This window comes from Lolium rigidum, chromosome 6, assembly GCF_022539505.1.
Source record: "Lolium rigidum isolate FL_2022 chromosome 6, APGP_CSIRO_Lrig_0.1, whole genome shotgun sequence".
Taxonomy (NCBI): Eukaryota; Viridiplantae; Streptophyta; class Magnoliopsida; order Poales; family Poaceae; genus Lolium; species Lolium rigidum.
The window spans coordinates 53,365,459-53,383,144 of NC_061513.1; the positions used below are offsets into that span (position 1 = coordinate 53,365,459).

The 17,686-nt window shown below is 48.3% G+C and overlaps 2 protein-coding genes and 1 non-coding gene across 3 annotated transcripts; 2 read left to right on the forward strand and 1 right to left on the reverse strand.

Annotated features, from left to right (window-relative positions):
- Positions 1 to 1,374: 1,374 nt before the first annotated feature.
- Positions 1,375 to 4,891, forward strand: LOC124668534 (G-type lectin S-receptor-like serine/threonine-protein kinase At2g19130). Its single transcript, XM_047205656.1, has 2 exons — positions 1,375 to 1,610; positions 2,565 to 4,891. The coding sequence occupies exons 1-2, from the start codon at positions 1,415 to 1,417 to the stop codon at positions 4,781 to 4,783; spliced, it is 2,415 nt and encodes an 804-aa protein (XP_047061612.1). The 5' UTR covers positions 1,375 to 1,414; the 3' UTR covers positions 4,784 to 4,891.
- Positions 4,892 to 12,774: 7,883 nt separating this feature from the next.
- Positions 12,775 to 15,402, forward strand: LOC124660900 (rhodanese-like domain-containing protein 4A, chloroplastic). The gene is made up of 4 exons (XM_047198740.1): positions 12,775 to 13,436; positions 14,242 to 14,344; positions 14,431 to 14,682; positions 15,059 to 15,402. The coding sequence occupies exons 1-4, from the start codon at positions 12,802 to 12,804 to the stop codon at positions 15,110 to 15,112; spliced, it is 1,044 nt and encodes a 347-aa protein (XP_047054696.1). The 5' UTR covers positions 12,775 to 12,801; the 3' UTR covers positions 15,113 to 15,402.
- A 1,821-nt stretch (positions 15,403 to 17,223) lies between these two features.
- Positions 17,224 to 17,297, reverse strand: TRNAI-AAU. The gene has a single exon. It is a non-coding gene; the product is annotated as a tRNA-Ile (tRNA).
- Between the last annotated feature and the right edge of the window lie 389 nt (positions 17,298 to 17,686).

Sequence of the window (17,686 nt, forward strand, 5' to 3'; positions counted from 1 at the left end):
CACATCCTGCCGCGGGCACTACCACAACGGCGAGTCCGGCTCGGACACCGATAGTTAAAGCTGTCAAAGTGTTCTTTCTTTGCAGCGAATATGGTCACGGGTCAATTGAAGCCGCTAGTGGCGGTTTCTGGATGTTCGTCCTCGATTTTCCAGTTTGGGTGACTGAGGAGTGCCTGGGAGGGTTCTTTTTTCGTAGCGAACATACGAAAGCTGCGAAGCCAACACTAGTTAGGTTTCCTCATTTTGCAATGTTTTAACTATGCATTAGTTTGTATAAACCATGTTCCAAACTATGTATTAGTTTGTGTAAAACCATGTTTCCAATTATGTAGTTTGTGTAATATGTTTAAATGAAAAAGAGGAAAAAACAAGTAGGGGGAAAATATATGTCAGGCCGCTGGAGGCACTCGCAGGCGGAAACGGACGCGGATAAAAAACGATCATTTTAACATCCGTCAAACAACGTAAACGGACGCGTGCGGATAATTTAGTCCTTCGTTTTGCATGGCCCATTGAAGATGCCCTTACCGCACAGGATAGAATGCATACATGTTTTTTGCGACGCGGAGGCAAAATTTGCATCCATTTACGTCCGGCACTGAAATATTTAAAATCTAGCATTCTTACTTATGCACATGCACGAGGTAGGCCGGGTCGTTTCAAATGTCACCGTCCCACAACTTGGCCTACTTGTATTTTGGTACTACTAGCAGGCTACTAGTGGAGATATGGACCGGCCACCGTAAAGCACGTCTTAAGTGTAAGTCCAACGGCCTGACGTCCTGACGCTAAAGGGATGCAATATAATCGTTTGTATTCGTGCATTAAAAAATAAGCCTGTGTATTTCAGTCCAGCGTGCTGATGCAAACTGATCGATCTATATATCCGCGGGAACTCAAACCAGGACGAAATCGCCTCCGTGTGGCTTGCTTGTTCCCTCCCTCGCCTCCACTAATTAATACAGTGCTAATGTGTTGGTCACTCCTAGCAGACCCTTTACGGTGAAAATATGAACGCTACCATGGTGCAGAAGCATACAAACATGTTAATAAAAGGTAGTACGGAGTAGCTATTTTCATGTCCACGTCAGAAGTAAACAAACATAAATCGTGTTTAAAATACAGTTGGATCGCTAGATGTCCTATGGAATCTTTCTTCTCTTGGCCGAGGACGGGAAGACCCGGGGTCGTCGCTTCAATCATGGGTGTGGGAACGAAGGCGACGGGACTCGTATTGCCATCGTCGTCTGTATGTGATGACTCGATGAGTCGTTTTCCGCGTCCTAATTTAAAGCTCTGACTTCTTCGAACTTCATCCGCAGTGCTTTCGCTTCGTTCCGCTATTCCTCAACCTTTCTTGTATCTATATAACAGCTTGTGTCTTCCACGTTGGTTCTCAAACTATTGGATAGCAATGCCAAGAATGGGGACACCCGTCTTCCCTGCACTCCTTCCCGCTCTCTTCGTCGTCATAGGTTTGGCTGCTCTGCAAGCAGCCGTGTTACACGCCGGTGCCGCCGATACGCTCACCGTCGACCGGCCTTTGTCTGGCAGCCACACGCCACTGGTCTCCAGGCGTGGAATGTTCGCGCTGGGATTTTTCCAGCCAGGTACGTACAACCAACACATGCATGTACTCCTCTTTCTTCTTCTCTTTGCTTTTGTCTACCCTGTGACCTCTGTCATGCATGTAAAAACTACCCAGCTACCTTAATTAGCTCCTTTACTCTTTTGATTGATGAACAAAGACATAACATGCTTGGTGCTCCCTCCATCCCGAAAAAAATCTATCTAAATTAGGATGTATAGTCTAGGACACGAATTTTAGCACATAGGTGCTATGCACCCTATAAAGCCTAAAATTCGTGGTAATCTCTATATTGAGAAAAATACAAATCCTCCTCGAAACAAATAAGATGATTAAATATTATACTCGTATAAAAATATTTGCGTTCCAAATGATTCCCATGATATCCTAGGCAAAAAAGACAAGTTTATGACGAACATAGCGTGAATAGTACATGGGACAGAGGGTTTGTTCGTTTTTTTCTTTTTACCCGGAAACAATAATAGTAATTTCCTTCGGAATTATTTTTATACAACTACAATATTTGATCATCTTTTGTTCCCAAAAGGATTCAAATTTTTTAAACCTTTTTTTCGAATTACCACAAATTGTTTTAGATGTACAGGGTGCTTGGCACCCATGAGATTGATGTATTTTTGGTATAGTCTAGACGTATCTAAATTTAGATTAATCTACGACAATAATTCTTTTCGCTTCTCATGGTGGAGGTTATATTTATTTTTTCTCAAACTTCTAACTGAGTTTCTAGATATGAGTAGAGGAAAATTTTAGCCTTTCTTCAGTGGCGTCCCTTGCAAATTACAATGGTTCAAAAATTCAATGGTCGGCATTTTCAGTTTAGAAATAAGATATTCTCTACCCAGGTAGAAATTAAGCAGGCATGCTAAATATAAATAAATAAATAAAACTGAAGCTCCCAACAAAAGAATTTTACTACCTCCATCGCGCATTCACGTTTCCTTATGCTGTGCAACAGGTAACACGGGGCGTTGGTACATCGGCGTATGGTACAACCAATTACCGGACCAAGTTTCTGTCTGGGTCGCAAATAGGGACTCACCGGTCCCTAGTCCAGAGTCGTCACGCCTAACCATAGTAGCTGATGGTAATATGGTCCTCCTTGATCATTCAGGGTCAGTGGTCTGGTCTACCAACCTGACGGCCATCAGCTCTTCGACGGTTGGTATCATCCTTGAAACTGGCAACCTTGTCCTAGCAGACGCATCCAACACCTCCAACATCCTGTGGCAAAGCTTTGACCACTGCGGCAACACGTGGCTCCCTGGCGGCAAGCTCGGCCGGGGCAAGCTCAGCGGCGGGTGCACACGTCTAGTCTCCTGGAAGACTTCCACCGACCCAGCACCAGGGTTGTTCTCCATTATACTGGACCCAAACGGCACGAGTCAGTTCTTCCTCATGTGGAATAGTACCCAGCAGTACCAGACCAGCGGAAACTGGACTGGACACAGTTTTGCTGGCATGCCCGAGATGAATCCCAACAATGGCTTCCCCAACTCGATGTACACATTCGACTACATCGACGGTGCAAACGGGAGCTACGCTGTGTATGGTGTCAAGGTCGGTGGGCTCATCACGAGATTTGTCATGGACGTGACAGGGGTTATTAATGTCATCAGGTGGTCGGTGAGCGCCAAGGATTGGATGGTAACCTTGTCGAAGCCCCATACACAGTGCGATGTGTACTCGTTGTGTGGGTCTTTTAGTGTCTGCACCGAGAATGCATTCTCATCTTGTAGTTGCCTTCATGGTTTTAGTGAGCAATACCAGGGCCAGTGGTCAAAGGGCGATCATACTCAAGGGTGCAAAAGAAATGTTGCTCTTCAGGGCAGCAACAACGGATCACGAAGTGACAAGTTCTACACTATGGTTGATGTGGAATTACCTAGCAATGCACAAAATATCGTCGCAGCAAGTAGTAATCAGAACTGTGAGCTTGCGTGTCTAAGCAACCGTGACTGCACTGCTTATTCGTTCAATGGCAGCTGCTCACTTTGGTACAAGGACCTTATCAACCTACAAGATTTGAGCAGTGCTGCTACTGGTACTAAAGGTGTTTCCATTCAAATTCGTTTGGCTGCATCCGAGTTCTCTAATAAAAAGAACGCAAAGAAACTGGCCATTATAATCACCATGGCTACTATCGGTGTTACACTAATAGTTGCTGCTTCAGTTTTCCTGGCGAGGAAGAGGTTTAAGGAGGTGGCCCATGTCGACGGCTCACTGATTGCATTCAGATACCGGGATGTGCAAGCTTTGACCAAAAACTTCTCCAATAAGCTCGGAGGAGGCGCCTTTGGTTCGGTGTTCAAAGGGTTACTACCTGAAGGAACCTTGGTGGCTGTGAAGAAGCTGGAAGGATTTCATCAAGGGGAGAAGCAGTTCCGTGCAGAGGTGAGCACACTTGGCACCATTCGCCATGTCAACCTAATTCGACTGCTCGGTTTTTGTTCAGAGAGAACGCGCAAGCTACTCATCTACGAGTACATGCCAAACACCTCACTGGACAGATTCCTCTTCGGGAGTAGCCATCAACCTGTGTTAAGCTGGAGTACCAGGTACCAGATCGCGCTGGGAGTAGCAAGAGGATTACACTATCTCCATGAGAGATGCAGGGACTGCATAATCCACTGTGACATCAAACCTGAAAACATACTGCTGAGCGACACCTTTGTGCCTAAAGTTGCAGATTTCGGGCTCGCAAAACTCATGGGCCACGACTTCAGCCGTGTCCTGACAACGATGAGAGGAACCGTTGGATACCTGGCGCCAGAGTGGATAGCAGGCACGGCCATCACGACCAAGGCAGATGTTTATAGCTACGGCATGATGTTGTTTGAGATTGTCTCGGGCAGGAGGAACGTGATAAAGCGCCAGGACGGCACGCTGGATTTTTTCCCGTTGCTAGCCGCGACGAAGGTAACTGAAGGAGACCTGGAAGGACTTGTGGATACCTTGCTGGACTGCAACGTGAACCCAGCCGAGGTGGAGAGGGCCTGCAAGATCGCGTGCTGGTGCGTCCAGGACGACGAGGGCGCTAGGCCATCCATGGCGACGGTCGTGCAGGCTCTTGAGGGGCTGGTTGAGGTCAACGTCCCGCCGGTGCCGAGATCGCTCAAACTTCTGGCGAACCAGACGACTTACGTGGAGTTCTATTCGAAGCTACCATCGGAATGAGCTTTGTTTCACGTGTCCAAACCACGTTAGCAGTGAATTGTACCTATGTAAGCAACTAAGCATATGTTATGTTAAACTATCTACTACACTGTACCGTAACTTTTGAAGTCCGAGGCGCTGCAATGGTCATCAATAAATTCAGTATCTAGTTAATTATTTTGCGGTGTTGTTATGTTATCTTTGATAGAATTCTCCGGTTTATATATTCTTGTGTTCCAGACTCTAGTGCATCATCGAATGCATCCGGGTTATGCCACATTACCACCTCCATTATGAATGGATCACCGAAATTGTCGACTGTTGGCTCAGATCCGGCAGTACTCTCGCCGATCTGATACCAAAGACCAGCCCCACTACGCCGAGTACTTTCCAGCATAAACGACGAAGACGATCCTGCGAGAGACACGCACGTACACCAGTACTTCCGCGATGGTGCGTATAAACTAGCTAAGCAACGAAGCCTTGATCGATTGATTAGCTACTAGCTCACGCACGCACGAAATAGCTGTTTGATTGCCACAGGCTCATATCGAGCCTTGGATTTCTTTATTGCTCAACTCACGGTGGTGTTTACAGGTCTAGATTACACATGTATAAATAGCACAACGAGCTAGCTAAACCAATCCTATTCGGTGACTAACTCTAGTACTACACGGATCATGTATTACTCTGAACCGTACAACACACCTAGTGTTCTCATCGGAAGCATGTACGTATACTACTCGTATACGCGAGCACAGAACGCCGTACCGTGTCCGGTCGTGATTATTTCTAACAATCATCCCCTAAACACGACGTGCACTTCACCTCGACCTGGGTTCCAAATGCGCCAGCTGCTTCTCGCGGGCCGGCATTGCTTTTGCCGCTCCTCGTGGCACCCATGTCGTCGACTTTACCTTCGTCGGTTTCTCCAGAGCTTCACGCTGACAGTCCTCCTTGTCCGCGTCTTCAGTCTTCACCGGTTCCTCGATGAACAAACATATCTTCGTGTGCTTCATCTTCACCGGATTATTTACCATCCGAAGTTCCTTCTTCGGATAGTAGTTCAACACGCGTCGCATGCGTGCTCGTGTCGGTCGTAGTCGTCTCGTCTCCAGTGCAGTCGGAGATAGCACGACGTACTCTTCTGCGTCCGACGTCGCATTTGTTTCTTCACTTCTGGATCTTTCATTTGCTGGCTGAGGACCCACGTCGCTTCTTCGCGACTCACCTTTGTAATCTCGTCGAAGTACTTCCTTCTCGAGATTGACATGAACGTTGATACTGAAATTACTAGCAAAGATGGCTAACTCCTTTCCTGATGAGTGCAATTCTAGCTCATGCTTTTGGCCATAACTCACCCACGTACGAGCTTGCTCACCTATAGCTAGATCGATCAGGTCTAGACACACATAACGTGTATGCCTTTTTACTGGAATATCTGCTTCCAGCTGAACTAGTGCAGCTTGAACTGGTCTACCTCCACCCAATTCAGCTGAACCGTTGCTCTCTTCTGACCCGGTTAGAGCAGCGCAAGGACAGCTCCTTTCTGGCCTACTTGCTGGGCTGCACGAGGCATGCCCGTTTGCTGTTTCTGCTGGGTCGCTTGGTGGAATTCCTTCGCCACCAACTGTGCCTCCTGCTTCTGGCCTTGATGGCCCCAGCTCCTCACGTGAAAGCCATGCATCGATCTGCTGTGACCGGTCTCCAAAGCATCTTCAGTCGCGTCCCCCAAAGGAATTTGGGGACGCCGGCCAAAAAAACGTCCCAGTCGCGTGTCTCAAAAGCCGCTTCGGTCCGGACGTGTTCCAAATGTTGTCCGGCGTCCCTAGCCCATCCCCTGTGTATAGAATCTCTACCGGGAACGCTGGACACGACTTTTACACTTACTTTTTGTTTGGAGGTCGTGTTTGGGGGACGTGGCTAGAAAATGGACCTTCTCCAAACGAAAATTTTATCCAGACGTCCTCCAAACGACTAATCCGACGCTTTGCCCAGACATCGTTTGGGGAACGCGACTGGAGATGCTCTTAGAACTGAGCACAACTCGTTGCAGACTCCCTCCTGACCGAACAACACTTCCGCCACGGCCTTCTGGCCTCACTACAGACGTGATTGATGGCCTCATCCGGCCCTCCTGGCCGGCGTCCTTTAGCTGGGCCTAGCTGCTGTTAGGCTCCTGTGCGGGGAGACGCACGAGGACGACTCGCTCGGCTCGGGTATAAGCATACGGCCAGGCATAGCTCCTTCGTTCCTCCTCATTGGCTGGCCACACACCGGTATGCTCCGCTAGAAACACATTTTCACGTAGGGTGTATATTTTACGTTCTTATGGATGAGTGCTTGTGTATATCAGTCGTTTGTGTTTGTACGATGTTCCTAAAAGAACATGAAAAGCATGATAAAATAGAAAAGAAAACAAGAATAGAAAGTAAACAAGAGTGAAAGAAAAGAAAAAGGTGTATGCTACTGTTGAGTTCTACCCCAAACTAAGAAACCGCTACCAAAATAAAAACTCGAACATGCGGATATTTAAAGCAGAACTTGAGCCCGGAGCAGATTCTCTAACCTGCAACCAGCAAGTAGTCAGAGGCTGCCTTGGGCACATCCGATGCCGTCCGTTCAATATCGTCTGGCTGCTGCTTTCTTCTGCCCTCTCAATGCACACTAGCCAAGCAACGCACGTCATCCTGCCGATCATGCACCGGCGACTCACTACACAAGTAAGATAGACCTCATTCTTTTTGCGTGTTTTCATCTAGACTTGTAAAAGTAATTTGGATGTCTTGAAGATTCGATGGCACAACCAAACAAGTACTCTCTCCATTCTAAAATGTAAGGCACCTAAAAGCTAGTTAAAACTTAAAAATTAAGTTTTACTAACTTTTACTAATATTTAGGAAAACAATATCTACATATACAATATTAAATGGACATATTAAGAAAATATACTTTGTGGTGAACCTATTGATATTGATTCAGTGTTGTAGTTGTTCATTTTTTATGCATATAAAGGTTTTTAAACTTAAAAAACGTTGACTCTGAGTAATACTTATACGCCTTACATTTTAGAACCGAGAGAGTTAAGTCAGAAATTTAGAAATTTGGATAATGGTTGGTGGTTGAGAATTAAGCCGGATATTAATAACCACGTGACCACTCCCTTTTCCCACGGGGCGTGCCGAGATCTAGCGCAGGCGGCGTACTCCGCGACGATCCCGCTTTCGCCGTGGACTCCAATCAATGGCACACCTATCGCCGCCGGGCCAAGGAGGATCCGAGGAGGAAGGTGGTCTTCCTCGACGATCGAGATTTCCCGTTTGAGCGGCCACCGCCGAATCATTATCGAACACTACAGCCGCCGGCTCCTCATGCACCTCCACTAGACGACGACGACTCGCTAGCCTACCACAACGACGATGACCGATGAGAAGATCGAGAAGCTCAGCCTCCTTGTGTCGCAGGTGGACCGACCGGTGCAGCCGCCACTGGGCCCCGCGCCCGTCGCCGCATCCACCTCCACCGTTCAACCCGTGGGCTCCTCCACCTCCACCACCGGCGGCACTGGCGTATGTTCCGCCAGTGGCCAACTGGACGTGGCACATACCTGAATTCGTCATGCTCGACAACCACGACGTTGAGTAGGCTAGGGTATCACGCGGTACATGCGCCTTTTAGTACTTATATATCTTATTTTCCTTTATTCACTATGTAAATTATGTTTATGTTGAAAGAATGCAAAACCAAACCAAAAAAATGCGTCATGCTGCTAGGGCACCCTCCGGCGCAAACGGACGCATGGTCGATTTTGAGCATTTTGACCGACGCAAAGGAACATCCAATATGCGTTGACCCGTCGGAGATGCCCTAAAAATACTCTTCACAAGACATTTTCTGTCTTTTTTGCACAAGACACAAAAAAGTCGATTGTCCGCAAAACTTGACATGTGCATATAGAATGTCAATATGTGACTACAATTTTTTAACATTTTAAACTATTTTTTTACGATGGCAGGAGCATATGCACATGCATTCAAAAGTGTATTTCTGGTTTATTTTCAGATATTGTATCTATTATCGTGTCCCTTCCAAGCTGGCCTAGTTTTACTCCTGAATAAGTTTGTGTGGGCTGGCCTGGCTAGTGTGCGTTGAGAGAGCAGAAGAAAGCAGCAGCCAGGCGATATTGAACGGACGGCATCGGGCGTGCCCAAGGCAGCCTCTGACTTGCTAGTTGCAGGTTAGGGTTCGTTTGGATGCAGCCTTTCCCGGGCGGATCCGCGCGTTTTCCCCGGGCGGAGAAAACACGGGCCCGATTGCCCCGGGTAGGCCCACCGTTCCATTTGGTTGTCGTCGAGGGGGAGAAGCCCGGACTTTTCCACTCCCTTCCCCGGGCGTCACTTCCGCGTGTCCAGAGGTCGGGGAGGATTTCCCCGGCTCATCTCTCTCGCGCGACAGATTCACACAGGCGGCGGCTCTGGGAGCGATTCCTCCGGCCTCCCGAGTCCCGAGCTTCTTCCTCCGGCGACCAGAGCGAGCCCCCCTCCCGTTTCAGCTTTCTCCAGTCCTCGCCTAAGATCTGGTCGGCCTCCGTCGTCCTTCCTCCGACGGTCCAACCTCATCTCCGCTTCGAAGATCCTCTCCCCTCCGGCAACGGCCGACGGTGGTCTTCCTCCTGCCGTCCTGCGACCAATGTTACTGTTCTTGCTCTTTCGTATCTTCCTCTTGTTGTTTTCTTCCTTTCCCAACACTGACGAGGTTGTTGCTCCAGATCCACAGAAAACACCATCTCCTTCGGGTACAACCTCCTCCTATACTACGACGATGCCCCGGCAGTCCCTCAATCGCCGGTCAGCACAACCTCCTCCCCTCCTCTCATCCCCCAAGTCACTGTGCTGGCCATGCGAATTTTGCTTCTAGGATTTAGATTACTGTTCTGGGGAAGGATATGAGGTGACGGCTGCTGAGGGATGGCTCAACGTGAGGCTATTTCGTTCTTGCAAGATTTATCTATAGGTGGTATACTTTTTGCAAACCAACTGCAATTAGTCTTTGCTTGTGTACCTCTACTGCGAGAGTTTGATTTCAGTTAGTAAATATCTTTGACCTACTGTAGATTGCAGTTTTCTCAAATGAACCGACGATTGCAGTTTAGACTCCTGCCAATTTCTGTCTTTCATCTTGTAGTTTCAGAAGAGTAGATATAAGCTAAAAACTGCAACTTTGTTGTTCACTGGCATGTTTATGTTCGGCAATGTCTGCACTTTGAAAAGTAAATTAAAATCATCTCTGCAGGTTGAAAGCAATTAGTTAATATTTGCTTCACTAATTTGGGCAAACAAATCTAATATTCTGCATGCATACTGGTCTTGTTAGCTAGCTCTTCTGTTCATTGGATTTCATATTTTTCTTCTTTTCTTGTTTCTTGATAATGTAGTTATCTGCTTGTACTTCTTGCTGACCACATTTGGCAAAATAAATAGAAGTATGAGTTATTGTTGTAATGTAGCTCTTTGTTACAATCAGATGCTTATAAACAGAGCATCTTCTGAACAGAGCAGCAGCATGGTGCTGAATTATCATGAATCGCTTTGATGGTTAGCATTACATCTGCTGCTGCTTATAACTTCGATGAATTCGTATGTCTCCAAGTATCATACAAAAATAAATTAAACCAGCATCATATCATAATTAGGATTTATATTATCTTATGATCAGAGTGTGAATTTTTTAGTGATACCTGAACCAAAATACTAGATTGCCTTGTGATCTTAAGACTCATTGTAATGTGTTTGCAATCATACTATAAATATATACCATTGTTCAGTAGACATTTAGTTCAGAGGTCTGTGTGACATTAATTCCATCAGGCGGTGACATGGTTCCATTTAGATACAAGTCCTTTATGCGACACCTCTCTTATCTTCAGGGCATTCATGGGAGTGACATGGTTCCATTTAGATACAAATCCTTTATGCTACAAGTTAGTGAATTTGAGTTAACTGAATGACTTGCATATTAACGCTCTTGATCTTGCCCCTTTTGCTTTGTCTACTTCCAAAAAAGTTTTGGGTTTTAGTGTAAACCTGAAGCTTGGATATAGCTAGCTATTGGTGATTGTTGAATTCTTTACATTCTGGACTCCATGTATTCTAACTCTTTACCGTAAACTTCGGCTAGGAGCATGGCGGCTGGCGATGCTCTCGACGACCAGGAGCATGACGGCCGGCAAAGGCTATCAGCGAGCAACAGCATGGTGACGGCCGACGTGCTCGGCAAGCAGGAGCACAGTGGCTGGCGAAGCTCTTGGCGAGCAAGAACACGACGGCAGGCGAAGGCGTGGGCGCTTTACCACGTCGCGGCACAGACCAATGGAGGGACGACATCAGGGCCCGACGGGCTCAACTCACCGCCGCCGAGCGGCAGGATCTGACGTGGGCGGCAAACAACAACGACGACGGGTGGAAGACGTACTTCAAGGCGAAGTACGACGTCGAGATGCACAACACCCAGGGGCTCGTCGGCGGGCCCAACAGCTGGAACAAGGACGGCTGCGCCCTCGTTCGGGGCGTTCCGGGCGCACCCTCGAGAACGTCATCCGCGGCATCTGCAACGGCGCTCCAAGGTTGGAGACGCCGTCGTCATCGCCACCGTCTCCTCGAGGAGGACCACCGCAATGGCAGCCGAGGAGGACGACGTACTCGTCCTCCTCGCACTCTTCTTCCTCAGGACCGGCGCGATCGATGCCGTCCTCGTCGTACCGCTCGGCGCCCTACACCGTCCCCAAACGGGAGGTGAAGGAGGAGCCGGCGACGCCTGTCAACACGAGGCGTGGCGGCAGCGGCAGCAAGGAGGCGCGGCGGCGCCCTCCTCATCCCGAAGCTGGAGGTGAAGGAGGAGCCGGAGGAAGCGTCGCAGACGTCGCTGCTGGCGGAGTACGAGCGGCAGCAGCGGCTCATCGCCGGCTAGCCGACGACCCCGAGGACCGCCCGTGGCTGCGGGCGGCGTTCTTGGCGTCCATGAACGACAAGGACGCTCGGAGAGGTGACATCGACATGGCGATCGCCATGTCCATCCGCGACTCCGGCAAGCCGCTCGTGGACCTCACCGACGACGGCGAGCGGAGACCAAGCGGCTTGGTGAAGGACGAGCCCATCGACGAGCGCGTCAAGCAGGAGGTTGTCACCGACGAGATGTACAACTTCCAGCAGTACTACGATGCCTCCGGCCGCCGCAAGTACTTCTAGATTAGATTTAGTTTAAATTTAGTCAAATTTCGTTTGAATCTATGTAAGTTTGGACGAATCTAATCGAATCTCGTTAAGTTTAAAATTTCCAAAATTTTGTTTGGGGGATGCGACTGGGGAGCGACGTCCCCCAAACGCGGCACGAACGAAACACGTCCCCCAAATGCTCAATCCGGCTCGTTTTGGGGAACGGTTTGAGGGACGCGGCTGGAGATGCTCTTATTTGCCTGGATATGTAAAGATTAATGTATGCTTATGTCGGTGTGGTTGGTTGAATATGTTTCTTGAAATTTATGTATGAATTTGTATGCGTCAATAATCTATTGTGAAAAAACGTACAGTTTTAGCCTTCTTTCTGAATTTTGCTTTTTTCCTACTGTTCCCGTCCGTTCCCTTACTTTACTGTCCAAAGAGCAATCGCTAATTTACCCGTAGTGGGAGGGGAAACGGGGGGTTCCCTCGTGACCAGGGAAATCTCGGATGGGGATTCTGTTCCCTGGTTTTTGGGCCCCTTGCAACCAAACGAAGCCTTAGAGAATCCGCGCCAACATGAAAAGTTAATGGGCCAGCGAAACGGGGCTATGAAACGTTCAGGCGTTACCGAGCAGTTTCCGCTTGAAGCGATAGGATTTCCCGCGGACTGGCGTAAGCTGAAATCGTGTCACCCTAGAGCCCACGCATCTTTTTTTTTTCTCTCTGGCTTGTGATTTATTTTTCGGAAGAACAGAAAGAGCAAAGTAACCGGATAGGAAGTGCTTCCTCTATCCTCGTGCAGAGCTCAAGCGTCTTGCTTGAATGGCTCTCCTCCGCCTCCAAGAACACTGCTCCCTCCTCCAAATTTCCAGCTCCCACCTCCCAAACCTCCTCAAACCCGCAAGAACTCCTCGCCGGAGCCAGCTCTCGCTTCCCAATGCAGCCAGGATCCCCGGCTCCTCCACAACACCCACTGTAACCCCGGCGCGAAATGCGGCGGCGCCTTGGCGGGGCGAGCTCCTGCTCCTCCTCCCCGCGGCCGCGACCTCCTGGACGCCGCTCCCTGCCCTCGCCGCGGAGGCCGACGGCGGCGGGAAGGTGAGCCTGGAGTCCATCGTGGTGGCCATCGACGACTTCAACAACCGGAACCCCTTCTTCGTGGCCGGGGTGGTCTTCGTGTGGCTCGTGGTCATCCCGCTCGCGCAGGAGTACTTCAGCAAGTACAAGGCCGTGGGCGCCCTCGACGCCTTCCGCAAGCTCCGGGACGTGCCGGAGGCTCAGCTGCTCGACATCAGGCGGGGCAAGAGCGTGCAGTTCATGCCGCCGCCCAACCTCAAGCTCGTCGAGAAGAACGCCGTCCAGGTGGAGTTCGACGAGGAAGACGAAAAGGGGTTCCTCAGGGAGGTTCTAAAAAGGTTCCCGAACCCGGCCAACACCGTCGTCTGCGTCCTTGACAAGTGAGTGCTCCATGGTACCTCGAGTACTCGATCGATGCATGCTGTGGATTTTGTAACCCCATTACTGAATGCTCTATGACTACGTTTGGTCTCAGATGCATTGTCCATGGATTAACGTGCATAGTGCTAGATGTCTTTGTATGCAGCAGTGTCAGTGTGCACAACTTAGAATTAGAAGTGCAATACTGTTGTAGTCAACTTAGTATGAGATCCAGCCATTGTTGGGTGTGGTTGTAACCAGCCCTCCAGCCTCCAGGGATCCCACTTTTGACGCACACCTTATACAACAATGTATCATAGTGCTAGATGCTTACTAGTACCGCCACTGTAAATCAGAATTTGTTGCTGCTATGCAAACAATTGGTAACCGGTATATATGTGCATACATGGATAACAAAAATTTATAGTGCATACCATTTATGCTAGTTGCTAGTCGTTGCATCACTCTTCCTGGGCAATGAAAACAAAGGATGAGGCTTTCTTATTCTGTTCCCATTTAAAATATTGTATGACCCAGTAACTAGATAAGTAAATTAGTATTAAAAGTTCCCATTTAAGTATTGTCTGACTCAGTAACTAGATAAGTAAATTAGTATAAGTTCTTGTCATGTTCTGCCGGAGATTGATAGTTTGAATTCTGAGTTAAGAATTCAGATAATAGCAGATTTACTTACGACACGCTGATATTACTGATGCTGCTGTATGCTTTGATCATGCCAAAACAGTTATGTTTAAATTCTTTTTGAGCCTTCGAACAATTATGCTGCAATCAGTTACCAACCTAAGTTTATGCTGTGGAAGGTAGCTTTGATGGTAATTCAGTAAAAGTGGCTGAGCTCTTGGTCAACAATGGTTTCAAGGAAGCCTATGCAATCAAAGGAGGAGTAAGAGGGCCAGAAGGTTGGCAGGTCAGTTATGAAACTGTGGATTGAAACCAATAACAGCAGCACATAATACATTGCTGTTTTAATACTAAACGTTGTTATTTTCTTAGGCAATTCAAGAAAAATATCTTCCCCCAGCTGTTCATGTTTTCCCAAAGAAGAAGAAGAAGAGCAAAGGTTTGACACATACAGATGCCACTACTGAAGGAACAGATGATCAACATGAGAAAAATGGAAAACCGTTAACTTCAGATGATCAGCATGATTCAAGCAACGGGATCGAAGATGGTCATGAAGAACTAAATGGAAGTACTTCAGCCACTAAGCATTCAACAACAAGACCATTATCACCATACGCTAATGTATGACTCTGTTACCTTGTTACCGCCACATAATAATTCAGCATGCTCCTAATTCAGCATGCTCCGAACTTTATTTTCATTGAACTTCCACCTAGCTGCTAGCTCATAGCAGTTAAAATTTTTGCTCAGATATTAAAAACAGTTTCCTCAGGACTAACTTAGTTTCTTCATATTATAATTTTCTACCGGAAAGGGGGAAAACCCACTGAATGTGTTATACTTACAGTTAACTGCTTTGGAATATTAGCTTGTAAACCTGACAAATGTCTGAGCTAGATAGTTTTTTGTTGTTGCGAAAGTCTGAGCTAGATAGTTAATTTGTGTCAACAATACCAGACACTTTGCTCCCTTTACATGATTTGAATTTATCATGCAGTATCCTGACTTGAAGCCTCCGTCATCTCCGAGTCCATCCAAGCCAGGGAGGTAAAAGCAATATAGGCAAAATAATGCCTGGACTTAACGAAGGCAGAGTCGGTCATTTTTGGCATAACCATTTTGTCACACTAAATCCATGGATATAGAGGCGATCAATGGGGGTCACGATGCAGAAGACCATTGCTGCACAAAACGAAATGTTATTATTGATAGCATGGTGATTTCTTACCGTTTGTGTAAATGTCAAACTTTTCCCAGTTTGTGTATCTGTTGTCTGTACATTGATGTTGGTATTGTTGTGTACAAGACTAAACATTTGATTTCATTTTGGTCTCCTATTCTGGCCTGTGCTGGAGACATCTCTGAGCATGGATCTACCTTTTTTTTTTTTTTTTTTTTTGAGAGTTGAGCATGGATCTACCTGCTAACTCGGCTCTTATGCTTGACCCAAATTATCTTTTGGGCCGTGAGTTGGTGGGCTCTAAAGAATAGGCAATCCCAGGTTTTGGATCAAATACTCGTGATATCATCTGCATTATGCTCAAAAAAAAAAAAACTGCATTAATGCGATGCGAATTCTGTGGACTTCTGCTCAGTTTTCTATTTGAGAATATATTTGAAGATAGTAATTTACTGGCTGATGTGTGCGGGAAATTGGAAACTTTTTGGAAGAAGAGAGATCAGTTGATGGTCTTACGTGATGGAACGATTGAGGCTCAGATAAGTTTTTTTTTAAACAGTAGGCTCGCTAGGAGCCCAACTTTGAATTAACAAAGCCATCAACCGGCCAGGAATTACACAAGGTGAACCGAACAAACACCCACACACAACACCACACTACACAACACACACAACACAACGGCCGAACCATACAAGGGTACACCCTGAAAGGCTTACAACTCAACACTACTAGCAAGCACCAAAGGGACTTGCAAAGCGAAGACTACAACTCTCCGGCACCGAGGGCAACGAGCAGCGAAGGCGCGACGAGGCACTGCCAAAGAGCAGGATGGAAATTCATGAGCGAGGAAGGCCCCCTGAACTGCAAGCACCAAAACACATTCCGGTTCCCACACCGAAGAGGGCCCCTACCCTCTCGCCTTGGCTCGAAGGCGTCGAACCATCGGTCATGGGAAAAGCTCACCCGAGAGCTAGGGAAGTGCTGAACTTGAGCACCAGGAAGGGGGAGCAAACCACACCGGCCAAACCGTCGCGGCCTAAGGACGACCAGAGAGAAGCAGGAAAGCCACCGGGAGCAACTGCACGAGACCAAAGTTTCCGCCTTCAACCTCACCGAGCATCGCACTCCCCAGGCGACGCCTCCAAGGAGGATACGGCGTGCAGCACGTCGACGCCGCCCAATCTGAGAGATTTTGGGCTTTCACCCGGGAGGTTGGTCGGGGTGGAGACAGGGGACCTCAGCCACGCCTCCAAGGAGGAAGAACGGTGCCCGCAGGCGCCTCCGCCGCTGGGCCGGGCCAGCCAACCTAAGGTTTCCCCCGGTCCCGAGCCACACATCAGCTCCGTCCACAATTCAGAGCGAGCAGCAAGCCGCCGCAAAGCCCAAATCGCGGAGGAGAGAGAGAGAAGAGGGGAACAATCTCGATCTGCCGGGGAGGGGGCCTCCAAGCCGCAGCCGCCACCCGCCGTGGTCCAACCTCCCAAGAGGTCGCGGCCGACGGCCAGAGTCACCCGCGCCGACGCCTGCCGCGCGCGCCGTCGCCTCGCCTGAAGGGCCGCCGCCCCCCCCCCCGGTCATGTAGTCCTCCACAGCGAAGCGGAGCGACGAGATCCTCGCCGCCACCGTCCTCAGCAGCCGCACGGCTTTCCGGCGGTCACCTCAGGTGGCGGCAAGGAAGGGGGAAAGGTGGGAGGAGGGGCCTGGCGGCGCTAGGGTTTGGGCGCCGCCCGTGTCGCCCCAACGGGAGCGACGCGGGGGCAGAGCGTTTTTTCCCAAAAGGAGACATAGGGGAGCAGTTGCGGGCCAAAAAAGTTTTAATTTTTAAAAGCAGATTTGTACATATGTGTAAGCAACAAAATATCCAGAGTATATGTTATATAATGCCTATTTACAGAAGGAAAAAAGTGTATACGCGTTAGGTAAATTTGATCATTTTAGTATAAAAAATAAATAAATATGTACTTACGTCCAAAAAAGTAATTTGGCCTATGCAGGGCTCGAACCTGCGACCTTAGCCTTATTAGGACCACGCTCTAACCAACTGAGCTAATAGGCCGTTTTTATATCTTTATTCAAACAATGGTAATTATTAAATAAATAAACTGCATAAGTAACGCCATCAGAAAGGCTCAAGAAACGCTGCAAATTCCCCGAAAAAATGCCGGCCTTGCGCGATCCACGGGCCACCATGGAGCATCCACTGCAACACCGGCCCTGCCCATATATAACCCTTGATCAACGGCGACATTTTTTTAGATAAAAGGCAACAGCGTGCCCGACTTTAAATTAATAAAGCCCTCAGGTTCAACAAGTTTTACATTGCTGCGGCATACAGCTTAGCCAAAGGAACGATGAAACTAGCAGGGACACAGGTAACTAAAACGCGAGGAGCCAAACGAAACATCGAGCGTGCACAGGGTCAGGCTCCAGGCGCAAGGAACACTA

What these genes read in the sequence shown, in the direction of transcription:
- LOC124668534 (XM_047205656.1), top strand. Translation starts at nt 1,415, where the DNA reads ATGCCAAGAATGGGGACACCCGTCTTCCCTGCACTCCTTCCCGCTCTC. An exon ending in GCTGGGATTTTTCCAGCCAG is followed by an intron (nt 1,611 to 2,564) that starts GTACGTACAACC and finishes GCTGTGCAACAG; the next exon opens with GTAACACGGGGCGTTGGTAC.
- LOC124660900 (XM_047198740.1), top strand. Translation starts at nt 12,802, where the DNA reads ATGGCTCTCCTCCGCCTCCAAGAACACTGCTCCCTCCTCCAAATTTCC. An exon ending in GTCGTCTGCGTCCTTGACAA is followed by an intron (nt 13,437 to 14,241) that starts GTGAGTGCTCCA and finishes TGTGGAAGGTAG; the next exon opens with CTTTGATGGTAATTCAGTAA. An exon ending in CATTATCACCATACGCTAAT is followed by an intron (nt 14,683 to 15,058) that starts GTATGACTCTGT and finishes TTTATCATGCAG; the next exon opens with TATCCTGACTTGAAGCCTCC.